Source organism: Meleagris gallopavo, chromosome 12 (assembly GCF_905368555.1).
Source record: "Meleagris gallopavo chromosome 12, MGAL_WU_HG_1.1, whole genome shotgun sequence".
Lineage (NCBI taxonomy): Eukaryota > Metazoa > Chordata > Aves > Galliformes > Phasianidae > Meleagris > Meleagris gallopavo.
Genome location: NC_139415.1, coordinates 10,220,409 through 10,242,384, shown reverse-complemented (window position 1 = coordinate 10,242,384; position 21,976 = coordinate 10,220,409). Strand labels below are relative to the sequence as shown.

Here is a 21,976-nt window from a genome sequence, read left to right as displayed (position 1 = left end):
CTGTACAAACAAAATGAAGTCATATTGGTTACTATCTCTTTGTAGAGCAGACTCAGTGAAGCATAAAAGTCTTTCACATAACTGGATAGACTTGTACTTGTAAGTAGGAATTCCTCAATATGCATTCAGTGCTAAAAATGGATGTTTTTTATCATACATGTAATGGGAAGCCTAAAGCTCTGCTTTAAAAAGTAACGGGGCCTTAATTATACTATTTATAGATACTACATAGCAAGCATTAGGTTGACTTTTAAGGGAAAATGGATTCTTCTATTATCTGTTTCAAGTTTACCAGGAGTTATAACTCAAATAATGTCCAGAAGAGGGCCCCAAAAATGATCCAAGGGATGGAACATCTCCCCTACAAGGACAGGCTGAGAGAGCTGGGGCTGTACAGCCTGGAGAAGAGGTTTCAGGGAAACCTAAGAGCAGCCTTTCAGTATCTAAAGGTAGGCTGTAAAAAAGAATGGCACAGACTCTTTAGCAAGGTCTGTTGTGACAGGACAAGAGGAAATGGTTTCAATCTAAAGGAAGGGAGATGTGGATTGGTTGTAAGGAAGAAGATTTTACAATAAGGTGGTAAGGCACTGGCACAGGTTGTCCAGAGAGGTGGTGAGTGCCCCTTCTTTGGAGACACTCAAGGTCAGGCTGCGCCAGGATCTGAGCAACCTGACCTAGCTGCAGGTGACCCAGTTCAGTAGAGGGCGTTGGACTAGATGACATTTAAAAGTCCCTTTCAAAAAATATGGTTCTATGATTTTATGATTTTTTTTTTAAAGTGACCTTTTCTATTTTACCTTCTGAATTCTACATCAGTCTAGCCTACCTACTTCAAATATTGTGCACAGAAATAGAGAATACATGCACACTGTTAAATCCTTAATTTCAGATTTTTTTTTCTTAAAATGGAACATCTTTTCCAAAGTAAAAATACAAAACTGACGTTTATTACTTAAGCTACTTTCATGGCATGACACAACTGTTTAATTATATATCATACCATGTATACCATGATACATGAGTGTCTCAGAAAAAATACAGTAGCCACCCTTACCAGGGAGTTTAAGTTTCCTGCAGCAGGAATTACAATGATGCTTCGCTCTGAAGTTTTTTATCGCATCCTCTCCCAGATTGGCTGGACCAAACACCATATCATAAGACCTTAAAAATAAAGGGCATATAATCATAGACTGTGTTCTCCAGAAAAAGGGGGAAAAAAAAGTATATTGTTCTCTAAACTTTTCTTCAATCTTACCTTTTTTCTCCAGCTTTTATCACAGATGGATCTGTCAAATTTTCACCAACACCTTCAGACAGCACAGGAAGAAACAGTTAAATCTATATATTACATCAGTGCATTAATATTGAAAAGCCTTGGCACTGTCAGCTATGACTTCTCAGTTTTCCCAAGAATGAAGGCAGAAGGAATCATGTGGTATAGGACACTCTTCATTCTTACATGAGTTGCTCCTATGCAGTTTGTACCTCTCAGGTTTCCTTCACCTATTTTTATGTCTACAATTCTTAACCGATTTTCACCTGAGAGAAATTTCTTACATAGAACTTCTCACAAACAGAAAATGTGCTACACAATTCAGTATAAGCACAGCTTGCTATATTACTACTACTCAAATGTGTCTACAAACGTATTATTTTTATGGTGCTTATCATTAGTAAAGCTTTGTACACCTATACTCTCTTTAGTGCTGTAGCATTCAGTGCCACGCTCAATAAGCTCACCACCAATTCAGATTAACTGGATCAAGACACACTAAATATTTTGTTCATTATTTGTTACCAGCGTATGAAGTCTTAATAAAATGCGACTACAAGTGAGCCCAGGACTTGGGCTCAATGGTCTTTATCAGTTCCTTCCAACCCAGGATATACTATGATTCTGTGAGAAAGACCCATATACATCTTCCCTGGTCCTTGAACCCCAGTTTCAAAACAGGGACATTACCTTGGAGATCTAGTACAAGCAACTCCCCTCTTGTATATTCATATGTCCAATGGCTGAAAGCTAGCATAACCTCCTCTAGCATGTTACTTGGAATTATTTCATCACCATTGTTGTTGTTATATTTTCTAAACTCTCCTGTCATGCACTCTTCAACTGCAAACCACTGCCCAGCAGAGTGGCAATATAACAGGAAAACTTCCAGGAACCTAGTAAAAAGCATACTTCATGAACATATTTCCAAAACAAATGACAAGTATACCATTACTAATGGATAATTATTTATCTACTTATTTAAAACATTTGAAACTATTATACCAACTGACGTATATTATCACACAAGCCTAGAATTACTGCAAGAAAGTATTAAATAAAAACATTGCCAAGAATGTTTGTTACATTCTTAATAACATTCAGAGACATAAAAAAAACATATCAACACCTTAATATATTTGACTGACACGTTTGCAACTCCATAGGCATTCTTCTATATCAAAAACATGCAATATAATAGAAGTTCAAGAGTACTCACCGTGGAGAGTAAGGAATGGATTTGGGTTTCATTTGATTGAAAGCAAAGGTGAGCTTCTGTGCTGCCCTCTGCTGCTGAATTTCCTAGAATCCAAAGCCCATATTTTATTGCTGTATTATATAACAGGAAACATTATGCAGTTAAAAAGGCAGAACAGTAACTGCCAAATTGCTTGCTCTTTAAATTATATTTACACTTTAAGATTTTTAGCTTTTTGATTAACTAAACCATAATGGAGCAGGTTTTTTTTTTGTCTGTTTGGCCCTTTACCTCACAGAGAACAGCAAGCTAACTTAAACGTGATGCTTGTCTATGTTCAGTAAATGACAAGAATAAGGCTTACTCTCAGGCACAAGTGTAACACAGTATCCTCTTTATAAATGCTTGACCATGTGTTCACAACTTCAGGAAGGAAAGACTTGATGATATAAAGATGTCCTGATTTCAGGATGTCATATTCTGACCATGTGCATACAACTTTAAGAGCTCGACGTAAACCTCCTCCCATCTCCTCTTTACTTAAAAATTCAATTTTCGCACAGAGTCCCAGCTGTGACCAGGAAGACATGCTGTTGTTCAAGATGTTGGGAGAACTTTCTTCGAGGCGATACACAGTGACTGGTTCACCTATTTACAATACAAAAAGCCATTAGTAACTTTAATTTTTGAAGTTTAAAATTGAAGCACTGAATATCTCTGGTTTCTTAGATTGCAACACACGTGAAGTTGTTAATTACTAATGCTCTAAATTAATTTAAAAAATCTAGACAAGCCAGTCAGAATTTCTCTCCAATTTCTTTCATACAGCAACATAGAGGCACAATGTTTTGATCCCCCTCATTAGAACTACTAATGACCCTTATTTAAACAACATTCTGTTCAAACTGCATTAAGAACACTGAATAAATGCTTACATGCACTTTAAACAAATCAAAACATTTCTTAACATAAAGGAGTCCTTCCAGAATATCCAGAATATGAAATTTTTTTTGTAAAAATTTGCCACTATTTCTGAGGACAAGTACAGTTACATCTAGGTTTCATAAGCACATGAGCTGCTCTAGAGAATGCGTCACACTCATTTTTTGATTGTTGCAAAACAGGTACTATTTCAGTTCACTATCTACATTCAAGTTGCTACAACTAAGTGTGAAATTTGGCTTGATCATTCTATATTACAAGAAATCTATACAGGGTTTGTTTTTTGTTTTCTTCTCCAAAAGACTACATTAAGCCAGCTGTTTGAACTCTGACCCTCTTCCCTCTACCCACTAGCAGGAATTACAGTTCTTACCTCTTGGAGGCACAGGAGTGAAAGGAATGCTCTGTGATAACCTCATCAAGTTATTTCTTTCTACAGCTAGAAAAAAAAAATAACAGCATTCAACAGATCTTAAGGATCTAATAAGTGTCATTAAAAATACGAACACTTATTCATTAGAGGCACTGACCTGAGTAATAGTAGTTGATATCCATGATAGGCTTGAAAGGAGAAGCAATGCCTGAGAGAGATTAGAAATGATGAGAGAAACTGCCTGATACCTGCATTGTGTATTACAATAACCATGCACAAAGCTCACTTTCTCCCAAAGATTAGGGTCTGAAAAAGATTTGCTATGCAGAAAAGTAAGTATCTCATTTAGCTGTTCAATACATCAGAAGAAACTGTAGTACCTGGTAGTAGACTATTTGTTACAAAAAGTAATCACAGCTATCTGTCTCTTAACTTCAAAGAATATTCTCATACGTTTGTATATATGAAAAAGCTCCTAGCTTGTTTATAGAACAAAAAACAATCAACATACCATTCAATGCATCTTCTTCAGATGCCCTGTGAAATGCCAAAAAAGCAACTGGTCACTGTTTGTTAAAAACTTGCCTTACATTCACCAATTTTAACACATCATCCTAGGTCACCTTGTTAAGCTGACAGTAATGCCTTTACCCTAGTTTTCAAGGGCAACACTACTGCTTAATTACAAAATGGTAATGGAAGGCTGTTAAGTAATCTCACAGATTTAGAGCTATACTTTAAATACTACCAGTCACGTACAACATTACGCAAAGCTTGCATCACAAGAGCTCATTCTCACAGAAGTGCTTTAATTAAATTGTGTTCACAACAGTTAACACTTCTGTTATCAGATTAATAAGGTAATGGTTTTAACAGTTAACTCAGGGGATAATTGTTAACAACAGCAATGACTGCACAATTTCAGAGAAGGTTTACAAGTTCTAAAGGCTGGGAAAGACCTTCACCTGGAAGGTAGCACGCAAACAAGCGTCAATACAAACATTTTCATGTAAGAACATGTTTTGCCCTTTGATGTGACCCCATTAATTTAAATAGAACCTGTCATAGCATTCCAGTGAATACATTCAGTTATTTATTAGAAAAATTCTTAAACCTTGTTTTTTCATTAAACACAACAAAATACCACTACAGTCAAAGACAATAACCAAAAAGAATACATATATAGAGAGAGTAATGGAACTTCTCCACTACTCAAAAAGTTACTTACATTTGACTGCTACTTGAAGGTCTACCTTGCAACCAATCCTTTAAATCAAAGGGGGAAAACAACAAAAAAAACAAATAAACTTTTTTTGTTTCAGTTTTGTAAGGAGAACGTAGTATATTTAATTTTGGAGGTGAGAGTTTTATATGTTTTAAGATCTTGCAGTGCAGTGTGTTTATTGGAAAGATTCCATTAGGCCGTACTGTAAGTGGGTGGAAATATTCAAATAGATGTCAGGAATGGTAAAGACAAAAAAAATAGAAAAGGCTGTATTCTTTTTTTTTTAAATATAGATCATATAAACCTTTTTACTTTTAAACAAAAGGGCTTGTTTTAAACAGGAAGAAACATGTATTTTCATAGTAAGAATAATCACAGTACGTAATGGAGAATATGTAAAATTTCTCTCAGCCAAAACAGTTTCCCTCCTGTTACCTCCTTCAACAAGACTACAAATCAGTATTATTCTTTTGTTTCTTTTCCTTTTACTCCTTCAGTTCTAGTTCTGTTTGACATTAGCAACAACAACAGCAGCAACAATAAAAGGAAGAGGAGAATACAAACCGTCAGCAAAGCTGCTTTAGAGTCTACCTGCTGAGCGTCTTCACTCGATGCTCTTCTACTCTTGCTGGGTACTACAAATGAAAAGATTATAATTGAATAAAGATTTGCATTTACTTGCCTATCTGACTATTATACATTTCCAACACAGTTCTGACTAAATTGCTTGCCTTTTTATAACTATTTGACTATTTGTTGTGGTAACCTCAAGGTAACGGGAATTAAGCTGGCATAATTACATCTATCACAAGGAAACAAATGGCACCAATCATAATATGATAACTTTTTGTGTCTCCTTTGTATCCTCCTGGAGTATGCATTGTCAACACAACTGAGTGGAAAAAAAAATAGATCATCTCAAAAGATGGCACACTTACATTGGTCTGAATGGACTGCCAAAGGGTCAGTAAACCCACCACAAGAACTAGACTGTCTAAGACCACAGTCAGTTTGAAGACCCTACGAAAGAAATATACACACACACATCATTTTACAGCTACTACTTTTTCAGCATGCAATCTGCCTAGTTTTCTTTTTTAGGACTACCTATAAGTACAATAAAAAGTATTTATGCTTTGTAAACTTCTGGATGTACCTCAAATACCTTGCTGCACAAAAATGCTGAAGGGAAACTTATTTCAGCTAGCACACCTCACAATAAATATCAACTCTAACATTTCCAGGTACTTATTAAGACTACCGATCTATTCTGAAAGAATATTTTTTAAAGAGAATGTTAAGATATGATTGCAGAAATGTACATTATGCTGGACCTCTACCAGTATCACATTCAGCTGTTCTGTCATCTCCCTTCATTAACTACCTATTCTCATTTGAGAAGTTGGCTAAGACAGAAACTAAAATTCAGTTTAAAGAAGCCACTGAAAATAATGAATGACAGCAAAGCTTTCAGGAAAAAATGACAATTCCCAAAGAGAAATTAAGGCTCAGAATTACAGGTACGACAAATTATTTTATTGCACCTGAAATCCAGCCATTTGCACTTATTTAAGATTCTTCAGTCTGTGCTTCGTTATAAATGCTATTAGTCATGCATAATGTCCGGATATCCCAACTTTAATGCGTCATGCTCTGTGAAGACACTCGTTATTTAAAGGCAAATACTGCAATTTTTTTGTTGAAAATAGACTATAATTACTAATCACACAATTGGCAAACTTCCCCCTAAGTTTTCTTTTTCATTATTTTGTGTTTTAAATAATTACCAGAATTCATTATATCTTTATAGACAAATGACCTACAAAAACAGAGTTCCCCAATCCTCACTGTAAAGAATAAATTTACTATCTGTTGAAAATTGTCTCTGATAAATGGAAACCTTCTTTACTTACTTGCAGCCTGGTAGTCTCTATGCCCTCCAGTATGGCCTTTTTGAAGTCTTCCTGTTGCTCCTATAAAAAAATAATAATAATAAAAAGAAAAAAAAAGACAAATGATTAACATTATTAATAGAAGCACCAAAATTCACACACACAAAGCTTTTTGGTCTCGTGATACTTATCAAAAAGTACATAGAATGCATAGAATGAGCAACTTGACAGAATATTGGCATTGCAAATGGTCACTAGGCAATTCTCAAGTTCAGACTCTTCCCCAGATGAGGAGTAACTGCAAATAGTTAACTTGTAACCAAACCATTCTATTATTGATTCAATGATTTATTATTTTAATGCTAAAATAAAAAAACCCTTGTTTTTATATGTATGTGCACGTGTACACGCATACACTATAAGCATCTGGAATACGGATTTGTCTTGATTAATAACTTCACAGTAGTTATTTGTACTTTATTTAAGCAAACTATAATTACACATCATTTATTTGAAGATGAGTTTAAATTTAACAAAAAGGGCTTTTCTTCTTCAAATCACATCAAATTTTGTGTTAATTGCAGTCATTACTTCAATCATGTACACTATCATTTTGCTCTGCATAATATCACTACAAATAAATGCTGATGTTGAAATTTTCAAGTGTCAAATGTCTCATTTGAAAACGTCATCCACTAACTGTGGGACATGTAATTTTATCTTAATTTGAATTTACAGTTATTTCACTTCAGCTTCATAAGTTCTTCTCTTCATATTATGAAGCAACAACACCTAATACACGCTTAAGGCTGCATGAGTTTTCACTCAGTCGCTTACAGTAAGAGAGCTTCATTCCTTCCAGGCTGCATTTTACAAATTTCTTCATTGTATTTGTTCTTAAGACATTTTCAATACACAGTGAAGTTAAAATAAAAAAAAAAAAAAAAAAAGAAAAAATTTCCACACTTACCTCAATATCAGCACTTCTTTCTTTAATTTTGCTTGCTGCCTCCTTAAATCGCTGCAACTCCATGCTGTCTCTGTGACCTTTGACACAGTGAATTGAAAAAAGTATTTAAAATCAATGGTAATTGGCCATGTCCTGACCATGGCAATAGTCTGTATCATAACAAAGGGCTCCAAACCATCTAATTTCTTTGTGCCTGAATGCACCAGAGAACGTTTTCCAAAGACAATAAAATTGATGTGACAAAATATTAATACGAAACTACTGCTTTTCCCACATTGCATGGACTACCACAATTCAAAATGTGAAATTAACTTTTTCAGATTTTACCTAAATGTATGTTCCTCACATGAAAGGAACCGGATAGTCTGTGTTCAGTGCTTTTATGCAGCCATGATAAATGAAGGAAAAGCAGACAGTTTTATGAGGTAGCTTTTACAATATACCCTTCATCCTCCCAATTGCAAGAAATAATCTCCGGGATTTTACCAAGCATCTGGCTTTGTAATGAATGAAAGCCAGCTTATATTAATAATGGGAAGCTGCTCTGCACCAGAAGTCTTATAAAATCTGGACAGTAAGAATGAAGAGTATGTTCTAAATGCTAGTTGTCAAAGAACCATACACTAAAAATTTGGCTCCAGTAAAATAAGTATAGTTAGTATTTAAAGTTATTAGTGGTGAAGTACATTCACAGATTAGATAGATTTATACAATCACTGAATCCATTACATCTATTTAGTCTTGCTTTCTGAATTAGAAAAAAGGGAGGTGGTATTCTTCTTTTGAATCAAGAGGAAATTATAAACAAATAGTTAGTGTGCACAGATGCAGAGACACTCTTCCTACAGTAACAAATCTATAAATGACGTATGTAGATATCACTGTAGAATTTTAAGTTTCACAGTAGTAAACTCTTGTCTAAAAATTAAAATTTTACACCTTCAACATATCTTTGAAATAGAGACATCCCTGCGCTGGAGCAAGACAACACTTCCACAGGCAACTTAACAATTCCAGATACACTGAACCTACTTAAAGCTTTATGTATTTCACAGAAATCGGTTAGTAAACCCACACCTGTATTTTGCAACGAATCTGCCACTGTTTTTCCATTCAAATATGAAGACATTCAAACCAGAAACATGCAGCTTTTTAGTGGTAAGCAAAATTTAAGGGGAGGCATAACGCTGTTATTTAATAAAAGAATTTTGGAAGCTTTCTGAAAGGACTGATAAAAAGTACATAGCAACAGTGGAAGATCCCAATTATAACAGTGTTTAGAAACACAGTATAGGAGGATCCCTCAGTTTGACACAGATACCAAAGATATTTGTCCAGGATTCCATCAGCCTAAGAAGTCTTCTGTAATTAAGTCAAGGAATAGACAATATTTTTAAATTTATGAAATGAAAAGAGCTTTATAATAAGTTGCAAAGTTTATCTACAATGGCCATACCAAGTTGCAGAGCAGCTGATTGCATAAAACTGTTATACTCAACAACTGGCTAATGTTTTCCAGAAAAATATTGTCTATGTGACAGAATTATAAAGAAATGATAATTTTTAAGTTAAAAAAAATAATAATATTCAAGCAACATAGGGAAATTAGAGATGTTAAAAGCAAAAAAAGCAGAGCAAAATGGTAGAATAAAGTCACCTGCAACCGGAATACACCCAAAATACCATACAATTCTTGATAAGTCAAACCTTGTGGTTTAGATTTGGTCCACAGTTTATGAAGTAGTCCCATAAGGATGTTAGAACATAAATCTTGGTTTTGTAGTTCCATTGTATGAACATGTTGACTTTTGGAAAGTTCATCTTTAACATTCAATTTTCCATGTGAGTCGTTGACTGTTGATGTCAAGTCTCCAGTTGACAAAGACAACTTCGTTTGGGGTTTGATCTTCAATAAGTTGACAGAGGACTGGTGATCACATTTGTCAACTCTGCAGCTGTAGTTATCATTAGCGTCACTCTCATCATGAATAAAACCACAATTAATGTATCCTCCATTTTCAACACAAGGTTGAGTGAAAGCAAGGCAAGCAGAGCCAGAAGCAAGAGGATAAGAGCAGCTAATTATGACTTCAGGACATTCAGAATCTACTTTGTCATACTTACCCACAAATGCACCAAATTCTACATTATTTTCTCCTTCTGTAGCCTTAGAACAAACAGTCTCTTCATGCTTTGTTGAAGAATCCAGCTGACTTTTGCAACTGGGACGAGATGGAGTGCTAACAAAAAATTTAGCTGTTGGGGATGTTACATGTGGCATACTGTTAGATGAATTGCCTAATTTTTTATTTTTACTAGAGGATTTTGAGATCTCTGAAGCCTGCATTCGCTGGCGAAGTTCTGGAGGGGAAACAACATTGGAAAATAAGGCACTGCCTGAGGAACCTGCCTCTTGAAAGTTTCTTTCTTCTCTTCGGGCAACTTGAGCCAACTCCTGACCAATTGTCTTATGCTGGACTTCTTTGTCATCACGTATCGAAATGCTACAGAGTAAAGCATTGTTATTTTCAAGGCCTCCTTGAGGAAAAGAACCAAAGACATTTCCAATGCTGTGCTTTTTCCACACAGAAGATCTTAGAGAGCCATCATCAATGAGGTTTTGTGCCAAGTGTTTTGAAATGCTCAATTCCCGTGTAATTTCATTGTGAACCTTACTAGCTTCTGAAGCTTTCTGAGCAGTCAGTGTTTTCAGAGTATCCACAGTTAGAGCAGAGAGATCCTGTAGGTGGCCAATCTGTGAATCTAAAGACTGTAGTGACCGTTTTATGTAGTTGACACGATCTCCAACTTCCTTTATCTGTATGCACATTTGTTCCACCCTAAGAAAGATCAAATTATGAAGGAGCCATGAAAGGTATTTTTTTTCAATAAGCAAACAGAACAACTTTGTAACTTTTTCTGCCCATTTGAGGAAAAAAAAAAAACCCTAAGATTTCAGGATGCTATAAACTAGAGCATCGGACTTCTTTGTAATACAACATTTGTACATACTTTTGAATCACAGAATTAGCATACACATCAACTAAGGGCCTACAGCACACTTTCAAATGCTTTGCCTTACAATTGCCACAGCTTACCAAGTGCTGGCAATGCTATTCTACAGATAAGGAAACAAATCACATTATTAGCTTCTGCATAGCAATGGAAAGGCATCATCTAACACTGGCACAAATACTTCATTTGACTATTCTATTGAACTGCATTTACCCTCCTCAAAGCAATTAAAAATCACAGAAGTTCTAAGCTTCTCTATTCAAAATTTTATTTGTAAAAATTTTACCGTTCAAAAGTGACTCGAATCCTCTCCTCACTTCCAGAATGAAATTTGTCATCCTTCTCATTGAAATACATCTCAACACACAACTCTTCAAAATCATGAAGTTTCTTTTGATCTTCTTCTGTCAGGAAGAGTTCTAAAAAGAGATTAAACAATTCAGAAGATGAATACGATGTAAAGCAGTATAGACAACAGAGATTAATAGCCACAATCTTACAAATGGTGTTAGAAGAAAAACAAAGAAGTGACATCTAGGACCCTTTCTCTCTTTGCTAGAGAAAAAAGGTAGATAATGTCAAAGATTTTGCCTAAAATAAGAACAATGACATTTACAGAGCCCGTATCCACACACCTTCTTTCTTTAAGGCAGGGGCTAGATTCCTTAGATTTCTTAGTTGAATTTTAGCATTATGAAATATTTTATTTTTATTTTTTAATCTTCAAAAGATTTTAAAGTAATATCAGTTTCCGTGGGAAAAAAAAAACAAAACAAAACAAAACACACACACACAATATCTATAAATATATATTATTCCAATAACACAAACAGAAAATTTAATCTTTTGGTGGCTTGTTTTTTTTTTTAATAACTTAGTTTAACTGGAGATTTTCTTGAGGCTGTATATTATACTTTGTAAAAACACTGAAACTTTGAACAGAATCAGTCTTATTCAATATTGACGATTAAAGAAAAAAATAAAGACCTATTTAGAATCATAGAATTTTCTGAGTTAGAAGGGACCCACTAGGATCAAAGTCTAGCTTCTCAACTTTGTTGAAAATATACATTTTAACCAAGACTGCACTTTCCTGCTTTAAACATATAAAAAGAATAATTTTTTTTTTTTTTTTTTTTTTTTTTAATAATAACTGCTCGTACTTGGCCCATCTGAAGTCTTGTCTGTCTTCCTTCTTTTACATATACAACACAATAAGGAAGCCATATGGCTAAGAATTATAAGTGGTGGAGGCAGAACCGGTTTTTCATGATAGGCCATAATGAAATGATAGCGTTGGTACTTCCATACAATGTTTGAAATTGCCTTTACTTGTAAATACACATTGCTGAAAGGAAAAAAAAAAAAAGCATTAGACAATTCAAGTTTTGTTGCTTTTTAGTGCTTGTCAAGGTATTTAAAAAAAAAACAATACAATAAAAATCCTTCAACAATCTTGAGTCTTAAGGCTAGTTAGTTAAGAAAGAAAAACAAACTTGCCTTTCACTGCACAAGTAGTTATAGTGGAAGCTAGAAACACTCAAGAAAAGACTATGCTTTAAGGCGGGGAGAAAATGAGAAATCTCTTATCTGGTACCATCTCAGTACTTTTCCTCGAAAATGAAAGGCACTGAGATCATGAGATCAATTTTCAAATTTGTCAAGAAAAAGTATTTGCAACTCAACAGTTTTGATTTTTGTTTTAATCACTCCACATTATTTCTGCAGCCTACCATTCCTATGTGTTAGCAAGCTGCTTATTCCCATACATAAAATACTTAACAGATAATTCCAATAGACTTAAACTACTCTGCAACTGAATTCAGTTGAAGAGAGATTTAAATGAATTTAGGAACACCAGTCAACATACTGATCCAGAAACAACCCTGTTTCTTTACAAAGAAAAGAAATTATAAAATGCTTTCAATCTATGATAAAAATCTGGTTCACTTCGGTCTTGCAGATGTGACACATATTAGTCATATCACAAATTTCCCTTCCTTGTCATGCGGTTTACAGTGAAGAAGACTAGCTTTTGAATCTGAAAATGCTTTCACCAAATTGAATTGCCTCAAACTGGTAACAATTCTTATTTTGCTATTATTCAAGTAAAATTAATATACCAAAGGATTAGCAAAAATAAGTAATTACTCCATATACTTACTTGAAAAATGCAATAAGGAGATTAACCATAATTATGTACTGTACAAAGAGGTAGACAGCTTGAAGAAATGGGGTCAACCATGTTCCTGGCCCGCAGAGATGAGCAACTTGTGACTCAGAATTATTTGCACAAACTGAGTTGAGGAAAAAAGCATAATAGTTACAAGTTTAGAACTCATGGCAGATATAGACAGGAAAAAAGATGAAAGACTGCACAATAAACAACATGCACTGTTCTGCAATTCAAAATACCTCTACATATTTAGGAATATAGAAGAAAGATCAGAAGGCAGTTCCTAGTTATTACTATGGTATATTTATATTATTGGTTTTAAAATAAATAAATATATATAAGAAGAAGAAAAAGAAACAGCATAGTATCATAACAGCCAAAAATTATGGCAAGGTATCTGGGTGGAAAAATTCCAAAATATTGTTAGGAATAGCTTTATTAGAAACTTAATTAGAATTTTCATTCTAAGCTATTTAAGCTTTATAAATTATAATGGAAGAGTCAAATCAAGAAGTTACACAGTTGCAAGTGACAGAAGATAATCCAGTGAATGGAATCCACATCAACAATACTAGACATTTAATGTCAAAAAATAAAATCTTAGTAAGATCTTATCAGAATAAGCCTTCTTACTTGCTTCAGTGTCTTACCATCAATTTCATAGGCATACACTTCACCAAAAATCATCCAGTATGGATGAAATACAATATCTCTAGCAAGAGTCCAAGATGGCGCCTCATTAGGGTACAGTATTGCCTTCCTGGGAACACCAAAACTAAGCAGTACGAGTGCCATAATCACCACAATGTAAAACATGTTGGCCACCTATACAAAAAAAAAAAAAAATATATATATACACACACACACACACACACACACACACACACACACAAAAGTCAGTTAATGCACAAGGTCAAAATTAGGGTTTCACAACATTAAACATTTTTACACTGACAGCATAAGTTTGATAAACTCTGTGTTGTTTAAGGAAAAGTCTAAGATGCTTGCATTTCAGGCAGCAAATTTTGCTAAATAACAAATCCTGTAAAAAAATTCATTTTTTTCCTCTCTTTTCTTATAGCATGTTTACTATTATTAGCCAAAAGGTATCTTCTTTTTAACTCAAATACTCATTATGTGGAAGAGCAGCAGCTGATGAAGAAGCATTATTTTCTGAATTCAGTGAATAGCTGCATGAAATGTCTGTGTAGCTTCTGAAGGGTTGAGAAAGGACTGAATAAACAGAACCTATGCTACTAACAAGAAATCAAATTGAGAAAATAAGCAGCTTGACACTCGCCTTTTAAAGAATGACAGCATTTAACTTTGTAGGAACCATTTTAGGGGGAGTGGGAACACCCCTCCCCCCTTCATATATGTGGTTCTTAGGGCTTAAAACGCTGCCACTTGCTCTTCATTTTTCTTCTTATGACTTTCATTGATCACTTTTCTCAATCTTATTATAGAATTCTACCTCCACTCTAGTCGTGTTAATACTAGAAAGTCTGTAACTCCTAGCATTAGCTTCTCTTTGTTACAGCAATTTACCAAATTTGAGAAAAAAAATGGATCTCAAGGATGGTTTGGTAGCCACCACTCATCAACTGCTTGCCTGAAAATACGCTCTCACACTACAAAACACAACTGCACTACATGACACATGGTGATAAATACAGTTCGAACAGACCTCACTGCTGGACATCAACTAATATACCAAATAACATCCTACCTGGTTGAAAGAAAGAAAATTTGAAGGCTGCATTGTCACGTGTAGTAGAATGTGAGGGTATACACAACTGTATGAGAAGACAGCCTGTGGGGAGTATCTAATTTTGAGAGCAATTGTGGAAATTTAAAACGGCTCACTTACAGGGAAGTTAAGTTACTTATAAAGTTAAATTTCGTAGTAGATAGCACAAAGTCAAGAAAACCTCAGGAGTATAAATAGATTTCAAAGCCAAAAGGGAAGCAATGCTAGATTAACCAAGGAAGGAGTATTGTGATATTCTTTCAAGTCTCAGACATTTAACAGAGTTCACAAGGAAGATCTTCCTCTTTTTACAGATCCATGACAGAGAAAGTTCCATAATAAAGATGACTTCTAACAGTGCTTGTTTTCAAACATATTAAGTTACATTCCAGCTAGCTACTTCTGCACACTGAGTTGTTGACATACTGCAGCAGGGTAAGCAACATGTCTTGAAATAAAACTGAGAAGTTATAAACAGATGCAGCAAGAAAAAGGTACTTCAGCCAAAAAGACAAAAGTAAAATTGTCCTCACCATTTTTCCAATCATCATAACGTAAGGTCCAGCCTGTTGGTTAACAGCTAAAAAATCCAGTAATCGCACATACCAAAAAATTATATTGAGACAGTATGTTATTCTTCCAGCAACAAATATGTAATTTTCTCTATAGGTGTTTTCACCAAAATTCCCCTTTGCTCCAAATCTTAAAACAAATCCAATGAAGAAAGTGACAATAGCAACTGTGTCACTAATATTGAAGTAATCACTGAACCACACTTTAATCTTCTGATTAATTTTCCCAGCTTCTGACATAAAAAAAATCTGCAATGAAAAAATAAACATTTAGTCCAAATGAAACAACACTGGAACAGATGAATCATGTTTGGAAAATATTATACTTGCAAAAATAAAATACCTATTTGAGTGGACAACTGTTTTGCACTGAGGAATCCAAAGAATAGTGTTTAACTGTGCCAGCTTCATAACTATGACAAGGAAACAGTGCTTCCTTTTATCCGCATAAGTTATGAAGGAAAGAATTGCTTTATTTGCTATTTTCTTGGGGTTTTTTTGTTTGTTTGTTTATTTTTTGTTTTTGTTTTTCCTCCAGGCAGTTACTGTGGCAAAAACCAAGCCCTACTTCCTGTCTGTCAGTTGCACCTGTAATGTACAGCTAGCAAAGTAGCTTTCCCTCTCCTATTTAAAAATTCTAATAGAACTTCTCAAAAGATCCTTGCTGGTCAGCAACACTGTGGTTGTGGCAGATATCTATCTCAATAAAGTTTGTTCTGCTTTTGTTTCATCTTGGTCTTAATGGCAGAGTTTGATTTATGCTAATAGATGTGTATATATTTAATTTCCCAGAAAAGTAAGGCTTTTTGTTAGAACCTGATTAGATAGTCAGAGGGGCAATAAGTAAATACACATTAAAAAAAAAAAATAATAATAAAAATATTGGTCCCCGATATATTTTTTTATTCTCCAAAGTATGACCATGATAGGGCAAAGGTATACTCAGATTCTTAAAGTTTCTCAGGCTGTCTTGTTTATTACCATAGTTTGAAGCATGCTGTTGTAATTGACAGAAAAATAAAATCACAGACTGTTGGAGACATACCTCACGAATTTTCTCAATTGCTGATGTGAAAATGTAAGCAATAACAATCCACTCTTGGACAGATGGCACTTCTTCCATTTTTACAAGAACCACAAATGTGTAGAGCATGAGGAATCCTAAGTATGCCAACTAAAAACAGCAAGAAAAATTATACATACAATTACAGAAGAGAATTCCTTATAAATGTGGACTTTTTATGTATACAATAACAGCTTCAAGTAGAATTACAGAACTGTTTTAACTCTTTAAGCAGACAAGTTATTATTTATATGGAATCATATTTACTTAGAACAGAAGTTTGTAGAATAACTTGTAAAACTTAGGGCATTAACACTTTTGTCCTATAAATAAATACAGAATTCCTTCAAACAAATGATGAAATTAATTACTCAGGCCAGAATAAAAATTTTTACACTAACTACTCTTAGCATAAAAAATTACTGTTTTTCAAAACCAACCTCATGAACACTAAAAATGCTAAGCACTGCATGTGTACTTTTTTCAGAATCAACTACTTCTCACTTCCAAGTTTACCAGAGTAAGATTTTTGTTTTTGTTTTTAAAAAAACACAAACTGATGCAAATCACAGAACTATATTACAGGAAGATCCCAAATACCTGCACTAGTTGTCAAAAACAAACTAACAAACCAAACCAAACCAAACCAAAAAAAAAAAACATGTTACACAGTAGAAAACTCACTGTATTAAACCAAAACTTCACAATTGGTGCATGATAAAATGCATAAAACTTCTGTGTAATTGGAAGTCTTTTAGGTTTTGCTGGGGTCTCCATATCATGCTTCTCTGTGGTACTGTCCAAAATCCTTACTTCTTTAAACACTTCCTAGAAAGAAAGGATTGTTAGCTTCATATACAGAAAGGCATGCATTTGGAGATTTAATTGAAAAATGCAATATTTATTTTAAATTATAATTTTTTTTATTATTATTATCCACCATCATTACCATTGGTATTTCATCTGCTGCATTCTGGAAGTTGTTTTCACTGTCATCCATTGCCATTTGATGTGCATCTTGAGACTGAGGAATGTGTGACATTTCAGCCTTAGTCTTATATTCCAACAGAAGTATAGCAGGAGGGAGTAAAATACTCAATATCACCTGAAAAAGATGAAGATTAAGTTCAAATGGATAACAGATAGGTTAAAATATCAGAATACAGCAATACATAAAATATTCGCTGAAAATACACTAGCCAGATTGCCCTTGCTTGTTAGTGAGGATAAAAGTGTAGGAACTAATTAGCCTCCTAAGTTTATATGTAAGTAATAATAGCTAAGATGACATATATAGAGTGTTCCTTCTCTTTTAGAAACAGGAAAGGGAAAGAACCCACAAACTCCAGAACTAGAAGCAGCTAAAAAGAACGTACTCTGAGCTTGAAGATCCAGAGCAATTCTATTTCAGCTTTTTCTTTAACCCACTCCCAGAAACTCTGGAGCCAAAACTATCAAGGCATATTTTAGAAGCACGTGAGTGGGACTTGTCATTCAACTCATGGTAGAAAAATGAAAGCTATGGTATGGATGAAGGGATTAAGTAAAAGCTATCGTTATTAGCTGGTTACAAAGCAAGCAAGAAGATTGTTAATCAGTTATCAAGGAGGATTTTAGTAGGTCACAAGTTAAGTTATGCTTGTTGATAATTTGTACAAAAGATGTACTTCACTACATTCCTAGCAGCAGTAAGTTTTTGGTAGAGCAGAGCACTTCAAATATATATGCAACTCTCATGTTGGCTCAATTGATCTGTATCAAAAGGCACTGTCAGAAAGCCTATCCCCGATTTGCCTACCCTTGTTTCACTCTGTGCCCTTCTTTTGCTCAGCTTCTTCCTCCAAAATAGAATATATAGAAAGCTTTTCTACATCAAGTCTGTGTTGCCTGTAAAAATCCAAAATGCACGAAACTATGTTCTTACAGTGGGTTTTCTGTCTGTTACTTTTCTTTTTTTACCACTATATTTTTAGTAGGGGATTAGTATTCACAAGATCTCTTTAAGCCTACGATCAAAGACTACTTGCCTGTTCTTTGCCTTTTGTATTTCTGTACCTTATTTGAAAAGACAACAGAGTGTCAACAGAAGAGTTAACAATAAATAATTCCAGTTTTGATTATGTTATAGCAGACAGTTTCACAGGATTTATTAACACAAGCTATAGTGGTGAAAGCTTTATACTGAAAGCATTTAAGCACATATTTTCCTTTCCATCTAGACATACATTCTGTTGATCATTTTTATGCCAACAATAAAAAGTGACGACGCTTACCTTATACCATGAATTCTTCCTCATATTCAGCCTTCCCATCCACATATCTGATAACAACATTTGTGTACAAGTATGAGCAACAAATGGACGAAGCCTTGATGAAACCGCCAGCTTCAGACAAGTTGAATTGCTCCAGTTTTTAAGCTCATATGTTAGTAACTTCATTGCCATAGTTTCATCTTGTCGGAAGGACTGTTCTAACAGTTCAACTGCCAGCTGACCAAACTCGCTAGAATGAAAAGAAAAAGCATCAAAACAAACAACACTTAGTATGTATAGATTTTGAGTCAAATTTTCTTCTGTAATCACATTCCCAGGAACACAATTTGACTGGACTATTGCCTGCCCTTTCTGGTACGTGCATTTATAACATAAATTTGTGACTTCTGTTAAAAAAAAAAAAACAAAAAACATATGTGGACTACAAACAGCTGCTAAAATAGTATACAAGAAGGTCAGGTCAGATGGTTCCAAGTGGCACATTCAATCCATTTTAATTTAAATATAAAACCTGATTTTAACAGCTCTCTGAACGAGCAATATCTAATACCCAACTTTTACTAGAGCATCACTGAATCATTTTTGCAAAAAGGAACTTCCTATGAGTGTGCTCATGGAATTGTTTTCATTAGCTAGTAATACAGTCCATTGTTTTTATTGGAAATTCCAAGAACAGAGTTTAATTATATAAATGTAATTTACTTGGAATATTGTTTCAGTTCTTCTGAAGTGTCATCAACAAGGTCACTTTGTTTTGCTTCATATGCCATTGAACGATACACTTTACATGCAACTAGGGCTTTTGCCATGGACTCCTCCCCATGCTGCCAGAAGAAAAGGGCCATCTTCTGCCTCTTCATTAACACTGCCCAAAGTAACAGCTCATTGAGAGGATAAGGAAAACGTCTCGTTTCAGGATCATCTATGTCTACTATTTCATCTTTGGTTCTTTTCTTTTTTCCCTCTTCTGCACCAGTGTCAATCTTTAAAATAAAATCAGAAAGTTACATTTTTGTATCACTGAACTTGACCATTATGTAATCTGAATTAAAATACCAAGTGCTCTAATGTAAAGTGTTATATATTCCTTTAAAAAAAAAAAAAAGAATTTCTAAACATTTCAGAAGCAGATAAAACTTTTGTTCTTCAGCTTCAAACTTCAGTTAAGTACAATTCATTTTAAATAACAGTGAGAATGGACTACCTTGATTTTATAGATCAAATGCAAAGCAGTAACTATCATACCTACATAGAAAGGAAGAAACTTGTGAAAATTCCTCTAAAACATCCTTGCCAAATCTTGCTTCATCTACAAAATCATGTAGGTTCCCCCCAATGACAGAACTGTTCCAAAGATGAGCTTTTTGCTCACTAGCACATCAGAGATTATCTGGAAGACTAATACAGACATTACTTACAGAATCCTATAAGTGAGCTAGACAGTTTATAAGCAAGTACGAAAGGCTGAAACTCCAGCTTTACGGAAGTCAGTAAAATTGCTGGTACTGCACTTGGATTTCAAGCAGATTCTCCACTCTTTACTGCTTAAAATGAAATCTAATACTTTCCCCTTAAACATCTGTACCTTTGGTTTGTATGGCTGTGCTGTTTTGATGAAGTGATTATGTCGCATTTTTTCCTTTTTGTCTGCCCTGTTGCCAAAAGACTCATGGCTTTTACACAGCTGAGGAGTAGTGTTTGAAGGATTTCGCCCAGATCGCTGTAGCAAAAATAATAGGAAGAGGTTTGGCTTGTTTTCTTTACATCTATTTATTAAACAGTATATAACAAGCTGTTTGCAGCTAGATACTAAGTTGAGCAATTAAACAGTGATGAATTTATGTAATAGCAACAATTAGTGTTCTCATCGGTTACATAAGAAGGATTATTTATTTATTTTAAACTCACAAAATAGTAAAGCAATTAGTGTAACTGCCAAGAAGTTACAGTATCTGCATCCCACGCCCAAGGGAATCTGCGTGTTTGGCACCCATTCTTCCCCTCTAGGAAGAGAGAAAATACCAGAAGAAATTTGGATACGCTGGAGTAAGAAAGAAAATGATAAAAATTTTTTTGTTCTCGTTGCAAATAGCTACCAGTTGCCCTCATATGTTGTATCATAACTATAAAAGAATCAGTCCCCTGATGAAAAGAACAAAATAATATAGCTCCATTTTTTCACAAAAATATCTAGTTTTTTTTAATTATGTACAAACAAATCAGCATGTCTTGTTACCCAGTTCCACATACCCGATTGTTCCCACTGAGACTATTGTATATAGCTCTAAAGCGTTTTCTTGTGTAGGTGCATCTGTAGGTTCCTCCCATCAAATATTCAATAACCAGCCCCACATCAATCAGGTTGATTTTATAACCAGGAGGAAGATTTCCCTAAGAATACAAAAGGTATTTTCAGTTTTGCAAATTATAATCTCAATTTAAACTTGCCTAGAATGTTCCTAAACATAACAACTCTAAATATAAATAAATAAAAATAAAATAATTTTTATATTTAAAAGACACAAAGCATCTACATGGTTCAGTATTTACCAATTTCAGAAAAGACAAGCTTATAGCTTCTCTTCTGTACAATTTCTCCTATGAGGTTAGATGCTAGGAGGCAGGGGTCATCATGTATTTGTTTTTTGTCTTTTATCAGCTTCCAAACTCTCAAAAAGCAAAGCAATCACAACTGAGATGAAAAAGACAATACTTATTATATATAATACACATCTGTGTGGCAGCAAGGCACCGCCTACTCCACACAGCTACAGATATTGGAAACAAAAGCATGACTGCAAACATAGTTTGTTGCTTCAGCAAAACCTAATTAGTAAAGCCAAGATTAAATCGACAGTCGAACATAATAAATAATAATAAATATGGTTTAGTTTGACAGATTTTTACAATTACAGCATACCTGTTTGACATCTCGAACAAGATGGAAGAGTGTTGGGTTGGTTGGGCCTTGTTTCTTGATAAAAAAAAGAAGAGGGGGAAAAAAAAATTAGAGTGCAGAGACGACATGAATATACCACAGTAAAAGCCCAATATTTTTGAATGTTAGTTAAAATAAATAAAAATACAAAAAGAATGACAAACAATTCACTTACGGTGTTATAAAGTTCTTCCAGCCTGGGAATTGTAAGAAACTTGTGCATGCTTACTCCATTTTCAATCAGAAGTTTCACAAATGCAACTCTATCCATCACAAGGGCATCTAACATAGCCTGTTCCAAAGAGCCAACCTACAA

At 34.4% G+C, this 21,976-nt stretch overlaps 1 protein-coding gene across 1 annotated transcript in view; it reads right to left on the bottom strand.

The window, feature by feature from the left end:
• TRPM7 (transient receptor potential cation channel subfamily M member 7) overlaps positions 1–21,976 on the bottom strand; it is a 54,816-nt gene that overhangs the window by 1,527 nt on the left and 31,313 nt on the right. Inside the window, exons 13-40 of the mRNA XM_085234197.1 lie at positions 21,836–21,970; positions 21,643–21,696; positions 20,973–21,113; positions 20,308–20,442; positions 19,425–19,705; positions 18,723–18,951; positions 17,399–17,554; positions 17,134–17,277; positions 16,432–16,560; positions 15,348–15,635; positions 13,715–13,889; positions 13,053–13,185; positions 12,052–12,236; positions 11,175–11,307; positions 9,581–10,713; positions 7,874–7,950; positions 6,925–6,984; positions 5,950–6,031; positions 5,576–5,646; positions 5,015–5,052; positions 4,298–4,323; positions 3,944–3,994; positions 3,787–3,852; positions 2,836–3,119; positions 2,493–2,575; positions 1,964–2,169; positions 1,256–1,307; positions 1,055–1,161 (exon numbers count right to left, since the gene is read on the bottom strand). Coding sequence (XP_085090323.1) covers positions 1,055–1,161; positions 1,256–1,307; positions 1,964–2,169; positions 2,493–2,575; positions 2,836–3,119; positions 3,787–3,852; positions 3,944–3,994; positions 4,298–4,323; positions 5,015–5,052; positions 5,576–5,646; positions 5,950–6,031; positions 6,925–6,984; positions 7,874–7,950; positions 9,581–10,713; positions 11,175–11,307; positions 12,052–12,236; positions 13,053–13,185; positions 13,715–13,889; positions 15,348–15,635; positions 16,432–16,560; positions 17,134–17,277; positions 17,399–17,554; positions 18,723–18,951; positions 19,425–19,705; positions 20,308–20,442; positions 20,973–21,113; positions 21,643–21,696; positions 21,836–21,970 — 4,654 coding nt within the window. The remainder of the gene's footprint in view (positions 1–1,054; positions 1,162–1,255; positions 1,308–1,963; positions 2,170–2,492; positions 2,576–2,835; positions 3,120–3,786; positions 3,853–3,943; positions 3,995–4,297; positions 4,324–5,014; positions 5,053–5,575; positions 5,647–5,949; positions 6,032–6,924; positions 6,985–7,873; positions 7,951–9,580; positions 10,714–11,174; positions 11,308–12,051; positions 12,237–13,052; positions 13,186–13,714; positions 13,890–15,347; positions 15,636–16,431; positions 16,561–17,133; positions 17,278–17,398; positions 17,555–18,722; positions 18,952–19,424; positions 19,706–20,307; positions 20,443–20,972; positions 21,114–21,642; positions 21,697–21,835; positions 21,971–21,976) is intronic.